Here is a 10,252-nt window from a genome sequence, read left to right as displayed (position 1 = left end):
ATAGTGCAGTGAATAAGAGTCAGCTGCCATTCAAGTTTAATAAATTGTAGTTATAGTCAATTGGCCAGAAGTTCAGTTTGGATGTTGGTATTGTGAGGCATTGCCATAGTGTGCAAGATTTTCCAAGTAAACTCTTAAAAATATCACTGGTTACAGCAAACCTCCTTCCCACACTGAAGCAAATCAGTGGCACATCAACCAAAACATATGAACTCTCTAAAACTACCTTCGGGGAGTTCACACAGAGTGCTTAGCCAGAGTTGATGGCATTAATCTCAGTTTTCTGGCTTCACAGAATGTGCTGCTCTAACAAGCATAGCTTGTATACAAACCACAGTCAACCTTTGGCTTAGCATAATATACGAACTCATGAAACAGTGATCTGCAAGTCCCAAGAAATTTGTTCAAATTATTGTCTCTAAGCAGAGCAATCAATTTCATCATCATCATCTTACTTTCAAATTCCAGTATTTCGACTGTGGGGTATGTACTCTTCCTTCCATTTTTGCATATATAAACAACTTGGCAAACTCTAGTTAGGGCACATCTAGTAAAAAGATTCTTAAATGCTACTTTTCAGTTATCGTACCATAAGTCAACACATGATCCAAATCTCAATTCATGACTTTTAAACTCCTATCCCCTTGTGATATGATGGTATCTTCAAGCACTTCCTTTCATCTTGTGTGCGATTACACTTTAAATTGCTAAAGTCAGAGACGCATATGGCACAACTTGTTTTTTTTCTATCTGGGAAAGTTTGCAGCTTTTTCTCTGAAGCAGGAATTAACTGCATCAAGTGGAGGCCAATCGGAGTCATTGAAAAAGAGCTCATATCCTTAGATTCTGAAAGAGACCTGCTGGCTCTGTTTGGAGATTTTTGGCATCATCAGGTATGCTTCGGTTTTTGTAACTTATTTTCAAAGTTCTCCTTTTTGAGGTCAGGATAGGACTGGGGACTATCGGGATGGAATCACCTAATCCTGAAGGATCCTCTGACCAATAATGGACCTCAGTTCAGCAGTAATTTTTTTCCCAGCATGATGTGACACCAGCTTTCTCATGTCTGACTCCAATAAAACTTAATATGTGTATTGTAAGAGTTCTATTATTGTGCTTTTAATAATTTTCTTCTTCTTCTTCTTCTTCTTCTTCTTCTTCTTCTTCTTCTTCTTCTTCTTCTTCTTCTTCTTCTTCTTCTTCTTCTTCTTCTTCTTCTTCTTCTTCTTCTTCCTCTTCCTCTTCCTCTTCCTCTTCCACTTCTCCTCCTCCTCCTTCTTCCTCCCCCATATCCCTCATTGGATCTTGGTGATCATGTTGACAATCCTATTTTTATCAGGAGCCGCACACAAAGCTGCATTATTAATTGTAGCTGTTAGCTTTTTAAAATCTCTCTATATTTTAAAAAATCTTTTGTTGTAGTTATTGCATTGTTGGTGTTTTGAATGGAAAAGGGGAGTGGGTAGTAGTATCTCAATGAGCTTTCACGACTGAAGTTGGAGCTTGTGTCTCCTCGCTCTTCATACTGCATCTTCACTTCTCCACCTCACTGGCCTTATTCACTTGTAAAACAGGTGAATAAGCTGCACTCTATTTACAGGAGATGAATTTGGTGAAATATTTTCATTCACTGTTGACGGAAGGTTCATGGAATGATGCAAGTCGTTCCAAAAATGGCATCCTGTTTTGGATTAAGCTTCTTCCACATGATTTAAAAAATAAACACATGTTGTGGATAATGGAAGCAACTATGCCACTAAGGGGAGATATTTTTTGATTGATTGTATTGTGATTTTTTAAAGTTTTCATTGTTCTGAATTGCGCAGTGAATAAGAGTCAGCTAGCACTCTAGTTTAATTTATTTCATGTATTCAAAATCATGTTTATACTTATATCTGTTATCCAAACATGCTTGATGAAATAAATAAATAAAATAAAATAAAAATAAATGATTTGGGAGTACACTCAAGGGCATCTATTACTTCTGATAATGACTTCGTTATATGATTATTATGTTTTCTGCCTTTTTATATTTATTTAAGACCAGTAAAACCATGTATTCCATTAGTCCTGCAGTTGCTTAGCCATCCGTTTTGAGTCCTGTAACCTACTTGGCAAAAAGATACTCCAACATCTAGTGTGGTCCTTCTTGATCCAAGTGACAACTGGTCCCAGTAAAGGTTTCTGTAAGTGATGCCTCATTTAACTGTTTATAGAAGAGGCCCTCTTCATCTGTTGTTGTTGATGTTGTTGTTGTTATTATTGTTATCATTGTTATCATTGTTATCATTGTTATCATTGTTATCATTGTTATCATTGTTATCATTGTTATTATTGTTATTATTGTTATTATTGTTATTATTGTTATTATTGTTATTATTGTTATTATTGTTATTATTGTTATTATTGTTATTATTGTTATTATTGTTATTATTGTTATTATTATTCAATTGTATCACAGCGGCCAGTTATTTTGCTGGATTTGGCATTGATTACTAGTCGGGCCTCGCCCAGGGGCCTAGGACATCGTAACATATTTTGTAATATACATGCAGTTCCAAGCAGTGCAACTTTTTGCATTTGACTGATGGTGATTTTGTCAAGTTTTAACTGTTTTAAATGTAATTCCAGTGCTTTTGGAATAGCACCCAGTGTGCCAATTACCACTGGAATTACCACTGCTGGTTTGTGCCATAATCATTGAATTTCAATTTTTAGGTCCTGGTATTTCACGATTTTTTTCATGTTACTTCTCGTCGACCCTGCTATCACCTGGTATTGCAATGTCGATGATTGTAACCTTATTTTTCTCAACCAGTGTGATGTCTGGTGTGTTATATGCCAGTATTTTGTCTGTTTGTATACGAAAATCCCATAAGATCTTGACCATCTGATTTTTGGTGACTTTTTCAGGCTTATGTTCCCACCAGTTTGTTGTTGTTTTAATATTATAATTTTTGCACAAATTCCAGTGGATCATTTGTGCTACTGAATTGTGCCGCAATTTATAATCAGTCTGCACAATTTTTTTACAGCAGCGGCATATGAGGTCAACAGTTTCATCAACTTCTTTGCAGAGTCTGCATTTGGCATCATCAGAGGATTTTTCGATTTTGGCCTTAATGGCATTTGTTCGGATAGCTTGTTCTTGAACAGCCAGGATTAGTGACTCTGTTTCTTTCTTCAATATACCTATTGTTAACCATAACCAACTTTTCTCACTGTCCACTTTATCTTTTATTTTTTCCAGAAATTGACCATGTAAAGCTTTGTTCTGCCAACTTTCCATTCTTCATTTTATCACATCTTTTCTGTATTCTTGTTTTGTCTGTTGGGCCTTCAGTAGATTTTTGTTCTTTACTTCGATTAATAGATGTTCTTGACTTTCTTTTAAATAATCAGCCAGTGCATGTTTTTCTTCTTCAACTATTTGCTTCACTTGTAATAATCCTCTGCCACCTGATTTTCGGGGCAGGCATAGTCTATCAGTGTCACTGCGTGGATGTAAACTGTAGTGCATTGTCATTAGTTTCCTGGTTTTTCGGTCCAAAATGTCCAAATCGGCTTGTGTCCAGTTAACTATACCAGCTGTGTATCTTGTAACTGGTATTTCCCAGGTATTTATGGCCTTGATTGTATTTCCACCATTTAATTTAGATTTCAAAATTTTCCTAACTCTATTGGTATACTCTCTCCTGACAATAGTTTTTACTTCTCCATGTTTGATGTTATTCAACTGCAGAATGCCTAAGTATTTGTAGGCTTCATTTTCATTGCATTTAATTAGTTGGCCATTGGATACAGTGGCACATTTTTCCATGCCAAACTGCATTGAAATATCGGTGCTGAATATTCGGACTGTGTTTGTCAGTGATTGGATTTCTATTTCTGACTTACCATAGAGTTTCGAATCATCCATATATAATAAATGCAAAAATTTTTCAGCTTCTTTGGCTGTTTGGTAGCCTAATTTCATTTTTTTAAAAAATTACCGTTAGCAGGATCATCGCAATGATGAAGAGAAGAGGTGAAAGTGAATCACCCTGGAAAATCCCTCGCTTGATATTAACCATTCCGTAGGTCTCATTCCCTACTGCCAACTCGGTTCTCCATTGTTTCATCGCCTTTTCAGTGAAGAATGTATTATTTTTGCTAATGCCAATTGTTTCTAAGCATTTTATGATCCAACTATGTGGCAATGAGTCGAATGCCCTTTTATAATCAATCCAGACCATATTCAAGTTCGTTTTTCTTTTCTTACAATTTTCTAGCATCATTTTATCAATCAGGAGCTGATCTTTTGTGCCCCTGCTCCTTCTTTTATTGCCTTTTTGCTCTACTTGCAAGATGTTGTTTGTTTCCAAATAATCCATAATATTATCTGCAATAATGCCTGTGAGTAATTTGAAGGTTGTTGGCAAGCATGTTATTGGTCTGTAGATTTCTGGTATTGTTCCTTTAGTTGCATCTTTCTGAATCAAGTATGTTTTTCCAGTTGTCAACCATTCATCAATTTGAACATTTTGTAAAATCTCATTCAGTTGCCTGGCCAATATTGCATGTAAACTGGTCAGATATTTGAGCCAGAAACCATGTAATTGGTCATTTCCAGGTGTTGTCCAATTCTTTACTTTTTTACTCGATTTTTGACCATCTCAGATGTTATTTCTAATACTTGCATTTGTTTGTTACCAATGCTTTTCTCAAAGTCCTGTATCCTCTTTGCTTCCTTATTGTAGTCCTTTGCATTTTCCCACAATCCTTTCCAGAATTCAGCTGTGGCCTGCTTTTATGGTTTTTCACTTTTGGTGTCACCATTCACATTAAGACTTTGATAAAAACGCCGTAGGTCTGATCACAACTATTGATTTTGTTTGTATTGGATGATTCGTGCCTCATATCTCTCAATTTTTCTAGTTGTTGCTGTTATCTGCTGTTTTACAATCTCTAAAGTTTCATTGATGTTTCTTGTATCCAATCTATATCTTCTGATTAGCTGATCTACGATTTTGCTGTTTTTAAGCCGTTGCTCATGCATATTCCTTAAGTTGCTAGCATCTGCCCTTAATTTTTTGACTTTTTGTTCTAATCGGATTTTCCACTTTGGCTTTGATGCTTTTCCATTGTGTGCTTAGGTGCTTTGATTTTAATGCCTAGTTCATTAGTGACTATTACAGCTGCAATGTACATTAACTGATTCATTCCAAGATGGATCCCGATTCAATTGTTGAAAGCACTGCATTAACCATTTTCATGATAGGACCCAAAATTTTCTTAGGGACAGTTATTAATGATGGTAAATGTTGCCTTTCCTCACTAGCCAGAAAATGCTCCGTGAGCTTGTCCTTCAGTTCTTTTTGTTTTTGAGTTGGTTCATCAGTTGGTTCAATGGTAACTGGTTCTGGTGGTAGTGTTGTTATTTCCTCTCTGGCAGCTTCCTCTGAGAGTTCTTCTATGATTTCTTTAGTTGTGTCACGAGTATCAGTTAATTCCTCTTGTGATGGTGTTTTTTTTTTTTTTTTTGCAATTTGCCTGAATTTCCTCAAGTTCAACTTCGCTAAACACTTTATTCCATATAATAAATGGCCTTTCATCTGCACGTGGTTGTTCACTAATATTTAAATCTGGATATTGTTGTTTCCATAAATCATACATTCGCTTTAAGTAGCCTCTTTTTTCTGGCTCTGAGTTGTAATAACAGGCCATTATCGCACGATTTTCATCTGCACGTTATTTTTGTCGTTTTGTTGGCTGGTCCACTTATAGCCCACTTGTTGACGGATGCCCAGGGACCTCAACATCCGCCGCTGCCCTTGTTAACAAGCGCGATGACCGATGCGGTATAGAATTTTTAGTCGTTTCTTTCACCATATTGTATGGGTTGGCAAGGTTTTTTTATGGGGCCAGGTTGCCAATCTGACCCCAACCCTCCTCCTTTCTCATCCGGGCTTGGGACCGGCAACGGCGGAGTTGTTGTTGTTGTTGTTGTTGTTGTTGTTGTTATTATTATTATTATTATTATTATTAGAAAAGAAAGTGATGACAATATCATAATTATGGAGGAATGATTTAATCCACTCTTCTCTCTTTTCTTCCAATAGGAACTTCCATTTGAAAAGCAGAGATTCTTGCTGCACTACAAAAATCTCTTGATGGATTTCAGCCTGAAATACTAGAGCAGAATATTCAGTGTTTTATTTTAGATTATTTGTCAATTATTTAGATGAGCACAAAAATATGTCTGTTTATATTATCATAGATGCTATCATATTCATCATCTGCTGTATTGGAGTCCCGTTAAACGGAATTGTTATTTGGCTTCTTGGATTTCGAATTAAGAGAAACCCTTTCACCGTGTTGATTCTTAATTTAGCAATTGCTGACTTTGGCTTTCTCGCAATTTGGGAAATAGTTAGCATTTATTATTTTATAAAGTATATACATTTTATAGGATCAGAAATTCCCCTGATTATCCTCATTTATCTTTCCGACATTTTCTATGTCAACGGTCTCTTTCTTCTGGCAGCCATCAGCATTGACCGGTGTCTGTGTGTCCTCTTCCCAATCTGGCATCGCTGTTCCCGGCCAAAATATTTGTCCCCTGTTGTGTGTGTCCTCAGCTGGATCTGCTCTTTCCTCTTGGTTGGAATTTTAGACATTATGCAATTTGTATTTAAATATGATGGCTTCGCAAATCTCTATTTGGTTGTGACTGCTGTGCTTTGCCTTCCATCGATTATAATCTCTACTCTGATCCTATTTGTCAAAATACGTCATAAACCCAAACAGATCAAACGTGGACGACTGTTAGTGATGATCTTAATTACTCTTCTCTGTTTCCTTATTTTTAATCTTCCATTAAATATTTTGGGGTTGTATGCTCTTTATTCTTACATGAGATTTTATTTTCAAGGGTTTGGCTTGTATGAGTTCATAATTTTGGGTGGTTCCCTAAACAGCACTTTTAACCCAGTGATCTATTACCTGGTTGGGAGAAAGAAACGAGATCAGACCAGGGAGAGCATCAAGGTCGTTTTTCAAAGAGTCTTCAAGGAAGATGAAGCTCCTGAAAGCAGAGAGATATCTACAAGCAGAGTTTCAACCTCTCTGTAAAAAATTAGTTTTAACTTGTCTCTAATCTTGGAAATTGCTGGACTACAAAAATGTGTTTCTTGAAAGAAAAATAAAATGTGAACTTATTTTGTTTCCCTCAAAAAAGTATGTTGTCAGAGTTCATCTTGAAAAATGGGGGAAAATGTGGAAAGCAAGTAGGTTCCCTCCACTGCTATAAACTAACTACCCAGAACCATGTCAAAAATCGTGAAAATGAAGGTACCATAACTAAAACTGTTTTGCAATTGAGGTCCATGATACAGGGCCATAGCAAACCTGTCTCTCTAACTGACGACCTGGGAGGGGCTGCATCCACACCAGAGGTGGTATTTAGCACGTTTTGATCAATTCTGGAGAACTGGTAGCGGAAACTTTGAATAGTTCATTGAACCGGTAAATGCCACCTCTGACTGCCCTGCCCCTATCTAATCTCTGCCTCCTGATCTCCCAGCTGATGGGGAGGAAATGGGGTTTTGAAGTATCCTCCCCCTGGAATGGGGAGAGAATGGAGATTTTATAGTATTCTTCAACCGCCATGCCCACAAAGCCATGTCCATCAAGCCACACCATGCCCACAGAACCGGCAGTAAAAAAAAATTAATCCCATTGGTGAACCACACTTACTGTAGTCTAGGAGCATCTTTGCATAGCGTAAGTTTGTGTATCCACTGCAAGTATTCTTGGACCAAGAGGCCCTGCTCATGATCCCTCGTGAACTCCAGACTGGACTACAACAATCTTACACAAGACTACCCTTGAAGGGTACATAGAGTACAATACAATAGCAGAGTTGGAAGGGATCTTGGAGGTCTTCTAGTCCAAACCCCTGCCTAGGCAGGAAACCCTATACTGTTTCAGACAAATGGCTATCCAACATCTTCTTAAAGACTTCCAGTGTTGGGGCATTCACAACTTCTGGAGGCAACTTCTGTTCCACTGATTAATTGTTCTAACTGTCAGGATGTTTCTCCTCAGTTCTAAGTTGCTTCTCTCCTGGATTAGTTTCCACCCATTGCTTCTTGTTCTACCCTCAGGTGTCTTGGAGAATAGTTTGACTCCCTCTTCTTTGTGGCAACCTCTGAGATATTGGAACACTATGGGACACATGGGAGCATCAACTGGTCCATTCCGCCATTTTGTACTTATGAGCCATGGTAATATTGTGAATGGCCTTCCATGCTCCTTTTGAGCATGGACATAAAAATGCTGGAAAATTTTGTCCCTGGTCCTTTGATTTGGGAATCCTCATGTGACCAACTCTGGAAAGAATAAAATGGATTTCATCTCCATCTTTGGTGTGGTTTATTTAGGTATAGCCTGTGAGCCAAGAAAACTTCTGCTTTGAGGGAACACCAACCAAAGCATATGAACTCTCTGAAACTACCTTCGGGGAGTTCACACACAGAGCTAAACCAGAGTTGATGGCATTAATCTCAGTTTTCTGGCTTCACAGAATATGCTGGTCTAATAAGCATGGCTTGCATACAAACCAAAGTCAACCTTTTCCTTATACGAACCCAGAAAAAAACTGATCTCCCAAGTCACAATACATTTGTTCTTAATTATTGACTTTAAGCAGAGCAATCAATTTCATCATCATCATCTTACTTTCAAATTCCAGTACTTCTACTGTGGGGTATGTACTCTTCCTTCCATTTTTGCATATATAAACAACTTGGCAAACTGTAGTTAGGGCACATCTAGTAAAAGGATTCTTAAATGCTACTCTTCAGTTATCGTACCATAAGTCAACACATGATCCAAATCTCAATTCATGACCTTTAAACTCCTATCCCCTTGTGATATGATGGTATCTTCAAGCACTTCCTTTCATCTTGTGTGCGATTACACTTTAAATTGCGAAAGTCAGAGACGCATATGGCACAACTTGTTTTTTTTTCTATCTGGGAAAGTTTGCAGCTTTTTCTTTGAAGCAGGAATTAACTGCATCAAGTGGATGCCAACCGGAGTCATTGAAAAAGAGCTCATCCTTAGATACCGAAAGACACCTGCCGATTCTCTTTGGAGATTTTTCGCATCTTCAGGTAATGCTTCATTTTTAGTAATTGTTATTTTCAAAGTTCTCCTTTTTGAGGTCAGGATACGACTTGGGGACCATCAAGATGGGAATCACCTAAGCCTGAAGGATCCTCTAACCAATATTAGAACTCAGTTCAGCAGTAATTTTTTTCCAGCATGATATGACACCAGCTTTCTCATGTCTGACTCCAATAAAACTTAATATGTGTATTTTAGGAGTTCTATTCTTGTGATAATAATAATAATAATAATAATAATAATAATAATAATAATAATAATAATAATAATAATAATAATAATAATAATAATAATCTATTTCTTCTTCTTCTTCTTCTTCTTCTTCTTCTTCTTCTTCTTCTTCTTCTTCTTCTTCCTCCTCCTCCTCCTCCTCCTCCTCCTCCTCCTCCTCCTCCTCCTCCTCCTCCTCCTCCTCCTCCTCCTCCTCCTTCTTCTTCCCCCATATCCCTAATTGGATCTTGGTGATTATGTTGACAAGCCTATTTTTATCAGGATCCGCACAAAAAGCTGCATTGTTTATTAATTGTAGCTGGTAGCTTTTTAAAATCGCTCTATATTTTTAAAATTCTTTTGTTGTAGTTATTGCATTGTTGGTGCTTTGAATGGAAAAGGGGAGTGGGTAGTAGTATCTCAGAAGGACCCTCCCTAGTTTTCCAGAAAGTTAAAGTAAAGCGAGAAGAGCTTTCAGACGTACAAGATTCTGTTACTGCAAACTGACAATAAAGATACTACTACAATTCATGTGCTGTGCTTTTTCTTTGGACTACTTTGCTGATATTGATTTTTCTAATCAATGAGCTTTCACGACTGAAGTTGGAGCTTGTGTCTCCTCGCTCTTCATACTGCATCTTCACTTCTCCACCTCACTGGCCTTGGGATTCCCTTGTAAAACAGGTGAATAAGCTGCACTCCATTTACAGGAGATGAATTTGGTGAAATATTTTCATTCACTGTTGACGGAAGGTTCATGGAATGATGCCAGTCGTTCCAAAAATGGCATCCTGTTTTGGATTAAGCTTCTTCCATGTGATTTTAAAAATAAACACATGTTGTGGATAATGGAAGCGACTATGCCACTAAG

The 10,252-nt window shown here is 37.4% G+C and overlaps 1 protein-coding gene across 1 annotated transcript; it reads left to right on the top strand.

Annotated features, from left to right (window-relative positions):
- Positions 1 to 855: 855 nt before the first annotated feature.
- LOC309391664 (proto-oncogene Mas-like) lies at positions 856 to 7,113 on the top strand (the record flags this gene model as incomplete). Its single annotated transcript, XM_081952329.1, has 2 exons — positions 856 to 893; positions 6,102 to 7,113. Exon 2 carries the CDS (start codon positions 6,238 to 6,240, stop codon positions 7,111 to 7,113), a length of 876 nt encoding a protein of 291 aa, XP_081808455.1. The 5' UTR covers positions 856 to 893; positions 6,102 to 6,237.
- Positions 7,114 to 10,252: the final 3,139 nt, after the last annotated feature.

Source organism: Natrix helvetica (assembly GCF_964273705.1).
Source record: "Natrix helvetica genome assembly, chromosome: 4".
Taxonomy (NCBI): domain Eukaryota; kingdom Metazoa; phylum Chordata; class Lepidosauria; order Squamata; family Natricidae; genus Natrix; species Natrix helvetica.
Note: the sequence above shows the minus strand (reverse complement) of the source record. Positions and strands in the feature narration are given on the sequence as shown.